General features: G+C 41.4%; 1 protein-coding gene across 3 annotated transcripts in view; it reads right to left on the reverse strand.

Moving 5' to 3' along the window:
• Window positions 1-4662: 4662 nt before the first annotated feature.
• CNKSR3 (CNKSR family member 3) overlaps window positions 4663-15977 on the reverse strand; it is a 225828-nt gene continuing 214513 nt past the window's right edge. For all 3 annotated transcript variants that reach the window (XM_066596055.1, XM_066596054.1, XM_066596056.1), the window contains 3 exons: window positions 13428-13618; window positions 9693-9782; window positions 4663-6974 (listed from right to left, as the gene is read on the reverse strand). In XM_066596055.1, the coding sequence (XP_066452152.1) occupies window positions 6679-6974; window positions 9693-9782; window positions 13428-13618 (577 nt within the window). In that variant the 3' untranslated portion in view covers window positions 4663-6678. The remainder of the gene's footprint in view (window positions 6975-9692; window positions 9783-13427; window positions 13619-15977) is intronic.

Genomic DNA, 15977 nt, shown 5'->3' on the forward strand with positions numbered 1-15977 from the left:
GCAAAACAGGTGTTTCGTGGTAAAAATTCACAGAATTTTCTGCAATGTTTTTGGTGTGCACTGAATATGCACATCAAAAATGTCAGACAGTCACCAGAGGAACGCCATGTGGAAACAGTGCCTTAGGGGTCATGTCCACGGCCATATTTGTACCACACAGCGGGTCTCCCCACAGTGTTTTACACTATTCCGTGATGCATGCTGTTGTCAGAGAGCCGGCATATACCACATATGAGCTGCGTATCGCACTGCAGATGCCGACTACTCACCCCCGCAGGGGTACATAGGAAAACGCTACCCATATGCAATGTTTTGTGTATGGACACTGTATCATACGCAGCCCATACGAGGGTATAGCGCTCACGCTGTGTACCTATGCAGAGAAACAGAGCATGCTGTGATTTATTTCTCATGCGTATCGATAGGCAGTGCCCACATGCTGGTGTGCAAGGAACAATGAAATGTGATATGCGGTGAAAATACGGTCGTGTGCATGAGACCTTACTCAGGTGCACTGAACACAGGAAGGCTCTTTAAACAGAAGCAGCAGGTAGAACTATTCTAACATTATATCCGGAATATCTGGAGATAGAAAGGTTTTAAATAAGTATAAGTACAAAAACTATTATTACTATGTGCATTTAAATGATAGGAGCTTGGATGCATAGAGATAAAAGCTTTCTTCTATTTATTCAGTATGTGCCCATAATGACAAGAAAAATACAACCGTCCTGAGGACGCATTTCAACCTTCTCAGGTCTTGATCAAGGATCCGCCTAGGATCAAGCGGTATGGATGAGAGACTGCTTTCTTCATGCTGAAAAGAGGACACAGCAAGAAATATAAGACGGGAGCTGACATAACCTGCTACATAGGTGAGATCATTACCTTTACTTGAATATTATTACTATGGGCTGTGTAAAAATATGAAAAGTATTTTTCATGAGACAACCCCTTTAATGCTTACTCTTTTTAAAGGTGCCCCAAACCCAAAGAGTTTTAGGAGGTCCTAAAACAGTGATCTGTGTTGACCAACCACTGGGGCCCTAAACGATCTCAAGAAAGGGCCTCTTATTCCATAGAGGTTGACCAGGTGATTTATGAGCAGTCTCTCTATTGAAATGAATAGAAATTGTGAAAAGCACATGGAGTCAGTGTTTTTTGTATAATTCACTTTAATAGTGAGAGACCGCTTAGCATGTGGCCTCATCAGTTTTTGTAGGTGGAGGTCTATCCTCATTTGTATCATAAAACCTTGTGGTGAGAAAACCACAACTATATTAAAGTACAAAGAATCAAATTAAACTTATTTTAAAAGGCGACTAAATTGTTTGTCTAGTTCTAAAATATTTAGGTACGTTCTTAAAGAAAAGGCCTAGTCTGGTTTTTTGGTTTTGCCTTGATAGAATTGTTACTGAAATAACACAAAGCTCCCTGAAACACATTAATCTACACGTGTACTTTAAAGTTTATATCACCATGTGTAATTTCTTGATGTTTACTCATTATTTATACAGTCTTGTCAGAGCAATAGAAGAATTTAAAAACAGTAACACAGACCTCAATGTACAATAAGCAAGTGTCCCTTTTCTATCCCCTTAATGTTTCTTATACTATTAACAAAAGGGCAAAAACAGAAGGCGTTCCATGACTCAAATCATAGCCACATGAGTCCACCCTTCTTATGTGATCATACGATGTATTTTTTCGTCAAAATTGCTTGCCAATGTTCCATGAACTACATGGCTCAAAGCATCCAAGAACTCAGAAGAATTAGGGACCACGTTGGAGATATCAACAACAAATGTAACAAAGTACTGGCAAAGAATGATTACTTGTGAGTGAATGAATGGATCAACCCTCCAAAAATGAAGCAACTCTATCATTAATAAAAACCACTACTGGATAGTTGGAATGAAAAATACTAAACCAGATAGCCTCAATGAACAGATTTAATTTACCAGCTCTATTAAGTAGCTATTAACATCTGCCATGCTGATTGTTGGCAGCTGTGTTAATAGTAGAAGCAGCTTGTCATTATTCTGTATCATACCTAAATGAGCTTTTATATCTGAAATGAATATTATCATATATGGGTCTTCTATGTATACTCCTTACGCATCGTTAATTTCCATATGTTCGTTTACATCCATCAACTCTTCTAGTATCACAATGAGTGATATATTTTTAAAATAAAACACCTTATTTGGGGTACATGACGTTAGACTCTTGAGAATATCCTCCAAATCAGCGGGCATGATTGTCTCCCCATGACCATAGTTCTATATTATGTAGGCCTTCCTCTCAGTGAGGCAGTACTAGTGGATAGGAGCGACTATGTCTTAATGACATGGCGTGACCCAATCGGCCAACAGTTGGGCCAAGTGGAAATTGTTGCATCTGTAAATGTTAGACTCCTCCCTCAAAGTTTAACATTAGAGATGAGCGAGCGTACTCGGAAAAGCACTACTCGCTCGAGTAATGTGCTTTATCCGAGTATCGCTGTGCTCGTCCCTGGAGATTCGGGTGCCACTGCGGCTGACAGGTGAGTTGCAGCGGGGAGCAGGGGAGAGCGGGCGGGAGAGAGGGAGAGAAAGATCTCCCCTCCGTTCCTCCCCGCTCTCCCCTGCAGCTCCCGGCTCCGTGCCGGCACCCGAATCTTCAGGGACGAGCACAGCGATACTCGGATAAAGCAAATTACTCGAGCGAGTAGTGCTTTTCCGAGTACGCTCGCTCATCCCTATTTAACATGACTTTAAACCCACGATGGTAACATGCTGTGCCATAGTTTGTGGCTTTTGTTGTGTTAAGAGAACAATAACTTTTTAATGCTTTAAAATAACTATCTGTACCAAGTTATCACAAACATGTTAAATACTGCCACATCTGTAAATACCCATTAACCAGCATTGCAGCTCAAAGTCAATATGAATGACATGACTGCAAGACCCTACTAGCGAGACTAAAGAAATGCCGATACAGCAGGAATATGAAAAATACTGCTAAAGCTTTAGTCAGAACTTGCAATAAATGCTGATAGAGCGATAGCTCAGACTATGCACCCCGAAATTAGTGATAATTGAAACGCATAAGATATTATCAGTAGATCAGTGTGCAAGAAACCTAACCCTCTGTCTCAGTGGCAACTGACTGTTTACAGAGTTTATGTATCAAACTGAATGGGTGAGACATACAGAAGATAGTGAATATCACTCACACATGTTCTACTTAACACCTCTAGATTTTCTGTCCTGCAAGTAAATCTTTGTGGAAGACTGATACAAGGAGGTATCCTAAGGCTGGGTTCACACAGGGCGGATATGCCGTGGAATTTCCCTGCGGAATTTTGCTGCGGCTACATGGGGCGGACATTCCATCGTGGCAAAGCCGCGCTGCGGATTCCCAGGACGCAGCATGTCAACCTTTTTTTCCCCCCCTGCGGCCTCGCTCCTCTTTATGGGAGAGCCGGCCAGAACAGAAAAACATGCAGCGGTTGCCGCGGGTTTTGAAGCTGCGTTTATCCTGCGGAAATCTCACAGTTTTTCGCTGTGGCAAAACCGCAAGATTTCCACGGTGAAACAGTCCAGTGGGAACCCAGCATAATAGTTAAACCAACCATACTAGGAGGAAAAACATAATATAAAACTTTTAATGTTTAATGTTACAAATATCCCTGCTAGTGCAACACATGGCTTTTAATACCTGACTTATTGGCGATTATAGATCTGTTTTACTCACTGGCTCAATAGTGCTCAGTGCTAAAGGCAACCTCTTCTGGCCAAGCTTAAAATACATAGCGTATAATATGTACATATAAAATAAGCAATGCTAAACATTGACGTATACATTGTAGAACTTCCAAAATATTCTGTACATTCTGTTATGGGCAAGATTTGCCTATTTGAGGGGTCAATCAGCCTAACATATACTGCATGTGCAGAGAAACATCCACATTACCTTTTTTATGCATATTTTTAAGAACATCTATGACTAAAACATGGAATTATTTAACATACCAAGTGATGATAGGTGAAGGCACTCTGTGGCTGCTTTCACCCTGTGTTTGCAGTGTTCAATTGCTGTTTGCACTGGGAAGGGCTTCTGACCTTTCTATCGAATATATCAATCGCTACCATTTCACCAATGGAGAACAAGAGAGTACCCTTTGGGCCACTACCAAGTCAGTATACTTCCTTATACCTTTTGTTTTATGGAATAGTGCAGCAGATTGTGCAACCAGTAAAAAAAAAAAAAAAAACGAAAAAACAAACAAACAAAAAATGCCACTCGGTATACTGGTTTCTTATTTTGTAATCTTACAATGGGAGCGAGAGTGCCACTAACAAACCAACATACACCTCCGACAGACATTGCAAAACTCAGCTTAAAAAGACCACATCCTCATCTTCGTTAGCAGATACCATATGAGAGTCCGAAAACTTCCCTGTTCTTTCTCATTGTCTCTAAATAAAGGCATTTTGCATAGGCTGAAGTATCTCTTTGAAATAAACGAGCATCCCCTCTTGTTCCCATCGCCCTCTTAACATATTAACCTCCTGTAACAAATGCCTGGCAAGTAAGTGCAATCTTTATATAGTAGAGAAAGAAGAGCAAAGATCTTAGCAGCGGTGATTCAAATGAGCTTATAAAAGTGACCTGTCATCTAAGTCGTATACTTCTTTCTACGTTCTTTATTATTAAGGCATGTTTTCGATAACAACTTACAAGAATTGTCCAGATGGAAAATAGCACACCTAATAGAAGTGGATGTACACAGCTTGCCCATACGACAGACCTTATTTAAAAACTGCCGTACAACCCCTTCAAGGTGAACTTAACATTATAAACAGAAATAGAAGATTTGCTAAATTCTTTTTCATATACTTGATAAGGATTCTTTCTTTAGACTGGTTCATATTCCCCTTTGCCAACACACAAACTTAAAAGTCTCAAGTGCCTGTTACCGCTAGGTGCCCCAATCTGTTGACCAAAATAAAAACTGCCCCCTTCTAACAGCAACAGGCAGAGAAGATTATGTGTTTGCGTGCGTTCGTGGGAGATAATGGTACTTCGTATTAAAACTATTGTAATAGTACGTACACTTTATAGTAACAATGTTCAATTTTAGGAGAGCACTGTGAGCCTTTAGCTCCTGTGACCTCTGTTTGAAGAGGAAAGAAGCCAGAGACGCTGCACTTTCCTAGTGTTGCCGATACATCCTAGTGATCAGGAGGGGTCACAGTAGTGAGATAAGACTGATCCAACATTGATGGCATATTTTAGATATATCAGCAATGTCTTAAGTAGGAAAACCCATATAAAGAGAACCCGTCACCTCTCTTAGGCCGCCTGCAGACGAGCGGGTCGGATCCGGCAGCGAGAATTCTCGCCGCGCGATCCGACCCGAGCGCCTGCAGGGACGAGCGCGTACTCACCCGCGCCTGGTGGCCCCGGCTCTTTCATGTGCCGGCTGCCGCGCAGCCGGCGCATGCGCAGACCGGAGCCAGCGGCCGGGTGAGTGCGTGCCCCGCAGAAAATTAGGACATGCCGCGGTTTGTTTGCCGCGCGAGATTTCGCGCGGCCAAACCGCGGCCGTCTGCATAGGAGTGCGTATTTTAATGCACTCTTATGCAAACTTTCAGCGGCGGAAATCCCGCGGGAAATCCCGCGGCGGGATTTCCACTCGTGTGCAGGCGGCCTTAATATGTTTGTTGTAGTAAACAATTACATTCCCCACAAGGTTACAATTCGGGAACACCTTTTTTTGTTTGTGTTTTTTACACTTTCTGTTGCAATTCCTCTTTTATGCCTCCTAGAAATTTAGGAATAAATGGACTGGGTGACCAGGTCAGAATATGTAGGGAAATAAGATTTTGACAAGGAGAATGAAAAAAGTAAATTGTCAATTTCTTCCTAAATTTCTAGGAGGCCTAAAAGAACAACAGAACAACTTAAAGTTGAAAGAAAAGTTGCTCTAGAATTATTTTATAGTAAATACAGGTATTTAATTGAGATGACAGGCCCTCGTTATGTCATTAAGGTGGCTTATAAAATAACAACCAAAAAAGCAGAAAGTGACAATGGCTTAATCTCTGAACAATCTTGTACTCTGAAGGAATTACATACGTACAAAAAAAAAAAATCACCCACACTAATATACATTTAAAAGAGAGAATAAATGTGAAATGCTTTTCTCTTTCATATTGCTAGAAACATTTTAGGAAAGCATACATTCTAACCTAAAATACAGATTGCAGAGAAAGCATCTGAAAATCAGTATTAAATAATTGATCCTTTGGTAAACAGCAAAAAGAAAAAATGATGGCTAAGTTCAATAAATTACTTCATTCTATAAATTCTATAAAAAAAAGTAATTGCACAAAAACTTGAGTAAAATTTACATGCACATATTTCATTTCTTTGACAGAGCTGTGTAAGAAATAAAAAAAACCAGAACAAATCCAAGAGGTAAAGATAATTTTCATAGGTAGAACACGTGATTTCAAAGTATTTCCGCTTTATTGCTTGCTAAATTATTTGTGGCATTGTCATATCCTGATTCCAGTCTGGAAGAGTAAGCAAGCTGTGGAAAGTGAATTATTTCTGTGGAACCAGCTTTACATAATACTGCCATTATAAGGCAAAGGCACTGAAAGGTGAGTGTCTATAGAAACAAAGTCAACGACTCAAGAGTTTTAGTTTGGTAAACCAACTGACCAGTAGTGATGGCTCCGCTGTGGTATTTTTGGATGATGAACTGGTAGTGTGTTTCCTGGATCCTTCTTCCTGGTATGGCATTGTTGCACTATTGTGCAAGTCCATGTTTAGAAGACCACGCCTGCCCCTGATATAGTCTGTTCCTCTGATTAAATGCCTATCAGTTGATCGGGTAAAATAATTTCGAGAGGATATATTTTCTTCTATGATTGGTACTATCCTTTCATTACTGAAATACCTGGATAGGGCTTCATCACCTTAAAAAGAAAGAAAATTGAGAAAATTGCTTATATGTAAATATTTAAGAATATGCTTAAACTAGAAATACCTAGTTGCAAATCATTATAATCATAAATATACACTGAATAGTTAACCCCTTGGCAACATCCGATGCAAATGTATGTTGGATGTTATATAGAGCAAGCTCGGAAACCAATCCTGGTCCATACACAGCAGTTATACGTCTTTGGCATCCAACATCCAGCCAGATTCAGAGATAACTCCAATTAACCCTTTAGAACAGAGAGGTTAGGGCACCCCAATTTAACCCCTTAAGGACGTACCCCTTTTTTTTCAATTTTCGTTTTTCCTACCCCCTTTTAAAAAAATCATAACTCTTATTTATTCATCACCGTCGCTGTATGAGGGCTTGTTTTTTGCAGGACGAGTTGTATTTTTCAATGGTACTATATTGTGTACAATATAATGTTTTAAAAACCTTTTAAAAAATTCTTTAGAGAAAATAAGTCCAGCACTCAATTAGTTAACCCACGTTATTCAATGCAAAGCCATCCGGAGCATGGATCTACTGCTCTGCTTCTATTGATAGTGGCTTGATAAAGACCAGAACGGTTGAAACGTTGCCTACATATCTATCTATGGAATAATAAAGGCTTTTTTGTGTAGACAGCTGTCTGCATCATTTATGCTGCCATGCTTTACATTTTACACATCTTTTTAAAAATTCTTAGTTGAGTGAAATGGAAAAAAACCTAAATTACGTTCTCTTTGGGTGTGTGTTGTTTCTACGGCGCACACATTGCAACAAACATGACCTGATAGCTTTCTTCTATAGATCAGTACAAATACTAATTAATAAATATTAATAATAAATTAATATAGTTTTTTTTGCTTTACTACTTTTTTTTCGAAGACATTTTTTAAAATCATTTTCTGCCGCCATCTTCTGACCGCTTTTTAATTTTTTTGTTGACATAGTTGTGCAAAGTCTCATTTTGTGTGGGATGTCCTGTAGTTTCTGTTGGTACCACTCTGGAGTACATATGACTGTTTGATCACACTTCATATATACCACGACAATGCAGGATGTAACCTTACGTCCATGATCGTTAAGGAGTTAAATGGTCCCCTCTATCTCCAGAATGACTTCCCCGTGAGCACATTTGGTTGACATTGCAGCCTGGACCCTTGTGAAGGCCTGCCATAGATTTGCCCCCATTAAGCCCTTGCCTGGCCAGGGCCTAATAGTCTACTTGTGAAAGTACAACATACTGCAATGCTTAAGTATTGAAGTTTATTGTACAAGCGATCAAATGATTGTAAGTTCCAATTGCCTATGGAGATTTTAACCCATTAAAGGGGTTCTGACACAAATAATGTTTTTATGCTTTAGCAGCCATTGTTCCCTGGTCTGCCTAATGGACCCAGGGAACCCATGGTTTAATGGCTGCTAAAGCATAAAAAGATAATACTTACCTGTTCTTCTGTTGTTGTTGACATCGGGGGGGGGGGGGTCATCTCCCAGCAGGCGCTGTTCCTCCTCTTCTGTCTGCACGAGCCGCGCCGCTCCGGGATCGCGCGCATGCGCAGTGGAGAGGTGCCCTCTGACAGGAGTCAGGACGGGCTGCGTCTCCACTGCGCATGCATGATGTCATTGAATAGTGTGATTGGCTGAAGCCACGTGCGCCTTCAGCCAATCACAGCCATTCAATGCTGTCATTGAATGGCTGTAACTGGCTGACGGCGTGTGTATTAGCTTTCTGGAGGCGGGGATTTCAAGCCCCGCATTCAGAAAGCAATGCTGCGCCGGGGACGAGGAGCGAGCGACATCCTGCCGGAGCGCGACAGAACGCCGGGGGAGGTGAGTAATGATTTTTTTTTTCTCCACTGTATTACCGGCGTATAAGGTGAAAGTTGGGGGGTCGTCTTATACGCCCCGTCGCCTTATACGCCGGTATATACGGTATACCCCTATGTGTCACGGGGATACAAACGCAGCAAAAATAATTTTGGTAGCTCAAGGGGAAAAAAATAGGGTAGTAAAACCCCTAAAAAGGGTCTGGTCCTTTAGGTACCAAAAAAAGTGAAATAGTATTCTTAATTACTACCAAAAATATTAAACACTTTAAATAGCCGGCTTTTCCATTTTTAATGTGCAAAAAAAAAAATTAACACACAAAAAGACACAAATATTTATCATCACCACATCTGCAAATGTCCAATAGCATAAGGTTGACTTTCACACAACCCTATTGACAAAATAATAACATATGGTGGTCAGAAGATGGCAACTGAAAGTATTTTTTTCTTTTAAAAAGTTGGATATTTTTTTAAATTAGTACAACAAATCAAAACAAAAAATACCACTACATAAATCTGGTATCACCTTAATCGTACTGACCTAAAGAATAAAATTAAAATGTCATTGTTGCCTCATTGTGTACGCTATAAAAACAAGACCCCCTCAGAAATGGTGCAATTGAGTTAGGTTTTTTTTTTACTTTCCCCTACTTAAAATTTTTTCAACATTTTTCAGTCCATTCTATGGTACACTATATGGTACAGTTGAAAAATACAGCTCTACGCAAAAATAGCCCTCATTTGGTTACGTCGACAGAAAAATTAAAAAGTAATGATTTAATGATTCATGATTAAATACGTGGCTATAAATAAAATAGAAAATGCATAAACTCTTAATTGTTTGCCTGTTGCAGAGCAACTATTCACCAATTTACCTTTTTTTCCTGTCAATCTTTGCCTTGAGTATGATTCTGTTGACACAATCCAGCTAGCTTCAGCAGGCATAGATAGAGGACGAGGCTTACCTATTCAGACAGATGGAAAATAACTAATTAACGACACACAGAAAATATTAACAAACTAAAACAGATGACTGCATTACTCCAGAGCAGCGGTTCCCAAACTGGGCTCCACTGCTTTTACACTGTAGTGTGCACCCAGGATCCTCCTCCCCTGAGTCCTCTCCTCTTTAGGTCCGCAGGAGAAGACAAGGGGGGAAATGTTCCAGGCTCACAGCCTTACGTCAGTGTACACCCGGGATCAGTGCTGAAGAGAGAAAGAGCGAGACTTACCAAAGGTCTTCAAATTACTCAAGTCATTTGGGGGGCAATCAGGCTTCAAGGTTAACACAACGAAGTGCGAATTATTGGAAATATCTCCCGGGAACAGAACAAATATCTTAGATACTGAAAGAGTCCCCGTCACCGTAGCAAAGACCTCTATTAAGTATCTAGGGATAAACATAGGCAAGAGCTCCGAAAGTCTATACAGGCTGAACTATCCCCCAATTATACACAAAATTATAAATGAACTCAAAAGATGGAATAACCTTCCACTCTCATTTTTGGGCCGCTGCCAATTGATCAAGATGATCAGTTTCCCAAAGCTCCTTTATCCTCTACAAACTATCTCACTTCTGATACATAGAGAAGATATGGGAAAACTGTATTCTGCTTTCTCTGCATTTATCTGGGCCCACAGGCGCCCACGCATCGCTTTGAAAAAGCTCATGCTCTCCAAGGATAGGGGGGGACTTGATTTCCCGGATATACGCACATACAATGTGGCAAGCCTTATGCGACATTCCTTAGACTGGTTGCAGAAGGCTGACAAGTTTTCCAATTATGAACTTGAAGCAGAATTATCTCATCCGTGGAGCCCAAATGCTCTCCTACACGCGGGATTCTCTAGTCTTCCACCAGAGGTTAAGCATTCTATCATGATAAAGGATACTATTGCTGCTTGGAAAACATCTCGTAAAGCATACGACCTCTCGTTTAAAATGTCAAGATATATGAATCTATGGGGGCATCCGGAATTTAAGGAAGGGCAGGTCAATAAAATGTTTGCAGTATGGCGAGGTAAAGGCATAGAGACGGTCCAACATCTCCTCCATCCAGTACAACCTAGATATAGAACATTTAAAGAGCTGTGTGACACATATGACCTCCCTGCATCACACTTCCTACCCTACGCACAAGTACAAAATTTCTTGCGATCCAGACTTAGAGATATCACCAGGGAGACAATAATTAACCCTATGGATATAATTATAAAGGGTCCCCAGCAGAGGCACTCAATCTCAGACTTGTACTCTAGATTCAGGGACGGATGGACGCAACAGAATGACTCTCTGCTGTTCAAGAAGTGGGCACGAGAGTTACAGGACCCCGATATACCACAGGGAATAGTAGACGGGTGGGCCTCAGTAAGAAAAGCTATTAAAAATGAGAGATGGCGAGAAACATATTTTAAAATTATACATGGAGCAATATATGGATTCAATATCCCCCCACAACCTGGATGCCCGACAAGACTGCATGCATGCCCTAAATGTTCCGAACCCAAATCAGACTTCTTACACGGTATTTGGCACTGCCCTGAAATAAAAACATTTTGGAAAGATACTCAGAAGCTCGTTAGCGTAATTGGGGGCCACACAATACAGTTAATACCACAAGAATGTATATTTCACTCTTTCCGTGAGCAACCAAAAAGTTCTAAAATGACACATACTATACTTTTAATAAGTAAGAGATGCTTATTGACAAAATGGCTGCAAGCCAAAACCCCATCAGTATCAGATATCCTACAACAGTTAAAATATCTTTTACGGATGGAGAGACTAGAGTTGGAGAGGTGTGCAGAATCTCAGGCTGAGGGCTTTTTTGAAAAGTGGCGGACATTTATAGAAAAGTTCCTAGACTCAAACGAAATCATTGAATGTATGAGACCGTTCCGTAACACAACCTGGTATCATATTCAAGATGGTGCGGATCGCCTGGGGAAACTAAAAATAACATAACTAGGGGCGTTTGAATATACATGAGATGCTCTAGATGACAAATGTATAAGCCTGGAGATGTGAGTTATTATTGCAGCTTCAATTTATTTTAACTTTAAACAAAGATGAGGCTAAGAGTATACGTTAGTAATTTACCACCTATATTTTTTATTTATTTATACGATTGTTAAGTTTAATTTTGTGGTTGATTTTGTCGAATTTTTGTTATCTTAATTGGACCACGTGAACAGAGCTACAGCGGACAATGGCTATTATGTGAAATTCTGTAACCATATAAGAATGTTGTGCTTTTCCACTTATTTCTCTTTTCTTTCTGTGTAACCAATGCTAGATATAATCTCTACATATGTGACAACGGTCCAGAAGTAAGATAACAATGTAACGTTATATGTTCACGGTGATATTGTTACTTTTGTTAATATGAAAAAATGACAATAAAAAGGAGTTTAAAAAAAAAAAAAAAAAAGAGAGAGAAAGAGCAGCGTTGACTGCAAGGAAAAGATAAGTATATGCGTTAAGGGGCTATTAATACTGTGGCTACTATGGGGTTAATATTACTGAAGAGGTTATTACTACCAAGGCCACTGTGGGGGTCGCTATTACTACTGGGGCCAATATAGGGGACACTATTACTACTGGGGCGGCAATGGGGGACCCTATTACTACTGAGCCGCAATAGGGCTCACCATTACTACTGGAACCATTATAAAGGTCACTATTACTAGTGGGGCCAATATAGGGGGTCATTATTACCACACGAAGCAGATTTGTTATGGAATTTACAGTAGCTGTAAGCAGCAAAGTGGATGAGATTTTGAAAATCTCATCCACACGCTGTGAAAAAAATATGCACAAAACCTGTACAAATATTGACATGTGGTGTGGGATTTAATTCCTCAGCATGTTAATTGTAAATATAATGTATATCAATAGCCCATCTAGTGTCCCAGCGATACTCCGTCTTTTTTTGTTTTTTTTAAACGGCCCTGTCCTTTTTATAACGACAGTAGTAAAAAATTATATGTCGTGATAAGCAACGCCACTAACATCTCCCCTGACCACACCTTGGAGCTCCACGAAAAACTTTTGCTTAAAAAAAAAGCTCCACAGCTAAAAAAGTTGGTTACCACTGCTCCAAAAAATGATGTTTCACAACTGCAGTTTTGCCGCAGAAGAACCACTTCTGTGGCGAAACCGCTTTAAAGCTTATTTTTGTCTTGCATATTTTGGGCGCTTTTTCAGCTGAGGAAAAGTCCAAAGAATTGACACGCCGCAGCAGCATTTCTGCACTGCGGCAGTGCGGGAAAATTACATCTAGTCAGAAGAGGTTTTTGCCAAACACATTGACTCTGCCTTGTACCGTAAATGCTGCGGTTTTTCGCAGCTGCGGATATGCAACGGCAAACCACAGCAAATCCGCCCCCTGTGAACCTAGCCTAAGAGTCATTTCAATCAATAACATTATCACTATGGCAGGCAGTATTTGGCTACTGTGGCTACAAGATCTCATCACACAGCACTGGATACCAGATACTGCAGAGGCCCCCAGAAGACACTGTCAATTTCTGCAAAACTTCTTTAATTATATACACACACGATGTGAAGGAAACCATAAAACAAACAGTTTTAAAAGTTCAAAGCTTACCATACATTGGAGTCTTGTCTCTTAGTTTAGCAGGCTGGATATGTACTTCAATCGGATATGTGGGCATCTGATCAGAGTCTGCAATAGTAAACCTTCTCCTTCGGCTTTCCTGATCAAGGAAAGAATTTGGAGATTCTGAGCCTTTCAATTGTGGGGTTGACTCTCTGTAACTGAAACTCATCTTTTCATCTCTGAAACAGAATAAAAACATGCTAATCTATATATATCTATTGTAGTGGCCATTATTTTGCAGAAGTGGAGCCATGCTGGTTGGCTTCTCAGCAACTGACAGTACAAATGTAACTTTGCTGGTGATTTTTTCATGGAAAATGGCCACTAAAACCGAGTAAAAATAGCATAATCTCTGTACATAAAAGAAAATAAGTTTTATTTCAACTTGTTTTTAATTAAACATTTTTGCATTAAACAGGGTTTCCTTACTTTTACAAAGCATATATATCCGTATATCAAGCATGTTTATCAAAACATATATATCCGTATATCAAGCATGTTTATCAAAACATATATCTGTGTAGAAACATGTATATTCTTAACTTCTTAGGAAAACATTTTCTCTATCCTTGTCAATAGAATTTAAACATTAATACTGGTATGTGCTTTTCCTGACTTCTTATTTCATATGGAGGGTAGAGGGGAGGGAAAGAAGAGAAAAGAAAAAAAAAAAAAAAGATGGGATGGAGGGGGAACATGGGGTCACATTATGGGTCAAAAAAACAAAAACAAACCTTCAACATATTTCAACAACCTAACCAACCATCGACCAAGTTGACACCATTATTATATATATTTTTAATTTGTCTTCTGCATCTCCTGTATATAATTCCGAACAGAAACATATTCTCCATCCTGTATATGGATAAGCGCTCCGGCGCATGCGGGCCCCCAGCGTACCCCTCATGTCAGTTACACTCCACCGATTGGGGGGTCTTCAGTCATAGACATAGTCATGTACCATGCAGTCATTCTGAAAGACTCATGTATTGCTCTTTTAACTCTGTGCGGTAGGATATCAATAAAACTTTCCCATATCTCGAAAAATCCCTCTACCTGCGTCTCCTTTTGGAAAGAGTCTTCCACCCAGTCCATACGAAAAGAAAATAAGTTTTAAAAATATGACTAAATTGGGTTGGTGTCCTCCAGGAGCTGACCTTAGGGCTCCTGCGTTAGGAATTTTTTTTGTCTTTGATCTTTCCACTTCTAATAGCAAGGTTCTCAAATGTATTAATTAGTTGTATATTTTTACCTGGCCCTTTACTTCCCTTTCCCTAGAACAATATGATCCTACATCTGGGCAAGAAAAATGAAAAAAGCACATACTGAATGGGAGGAACTGGGCAAAGCATTTAAACATTTGAAAAAGACTTGGGCATACTAATAGATCAAAGACTGTACATGAGTCAACAATGTGATACAGTAGCAAAAAAATAGAGAAACATAATTCTGTAATGTATTAAGAGTAGCACTGAATCTAGATCATGTGAGAGAATTATCCTCCTCTACTCTTCCTTAAAGGAGATGTCTCGAGGAAGCAGTGAATTTTTTTTTTTGCCCAGTCCCCCTAATTAAACATACATTACTAATTACCCCTGTAAATTACTTTCCTAGCTGGTTTCTACTTACCGTTCCAGCAACTTATAAAACTTTTTCCCAAGATGGCCGCCAGCTCTTTTCGCATCGCTTGCTGTAGCCCGACGTGCGCGCTCCCGAGACGCTACCAGCTGTGTCTCCATGGCAACCAGACGCCCCGCAGCCGCCGACCGGACCCCTGGAGTGAACACGGCCGACCTGTCACCCACTGCCAGGCAGAAGGTAACCGGCGCAGCGCCCCCCCCCCCCTATCACAGCGGCAGCCCCCCCGGCCCAGCGACAGTCCCCCCCCGGCCCAGCGCTAGTTCCCCCATCACAGCGGCAGCCCCCCCGGCCCAGCGACAGCCCCCCCCCGGCCCAGCGCTAGTTCCCCCGGCGCAGCGACAGCCCCCCCCCCCGGCCCAGCGCTAGTTCCCCCGGCGCAGCGGCAGCCCCCCCCCATCACAGCGGCAGCCCCCCCGGCCTAGCGACAGCCCCCCCCCCCCCGGCCCAGCGCTAGTTCCCCCGGCGCAGCGACAGCCCCCCCCCCCCCGGCGCAGCGGCGGCGCAGCCCGGAGCAGCGGCAGCCCCCCCGGCCCATCACTTACCAGGACAGCTGGACGGCGGGACAGCTGGGCGGCTTCTCCGGACAGCTCGGCAGCTCTGCACCTTCCTCTAACAGAGGAAGGTACAGAATGGCCGCTCCAGCGCGCTCCGGAGCAGTGACAGCTCGTCTGCGCATGCGCAGAAGAGCTGTAGCGGGGAGCACACTGAAGCGGCTCGTGCTGAATGGAGAAGACCGGACTGCGCAAGCGCGTCTAAAAAAGCAACCTGCCGGCGAATTTAGACGGAACCATAGAGACGAGGACGCTAGCAACGGAGCAGGTAAGTGGAATAACTTCTGTATGGCTCATATTTAATGCACGATGTATATTACAAAGTGCATTAATATGGCCATACGGA

The sequence above is a fragment of the Eleutherodactylus coqui genome, chromosome 3, assembly GCF_035609145.1.
Source record: "Eleutherodactylus coqui strain aEleCoq1 chromosome 3, aEleCoq1.hap1, whole genome shotgun sequence".
NCBI lineage: Eukaryota > Metazoa > Chordata > Amphibia > Anura > Eleutherodactylidae > Eleutherodactylus > Eleutherodactylus coqui.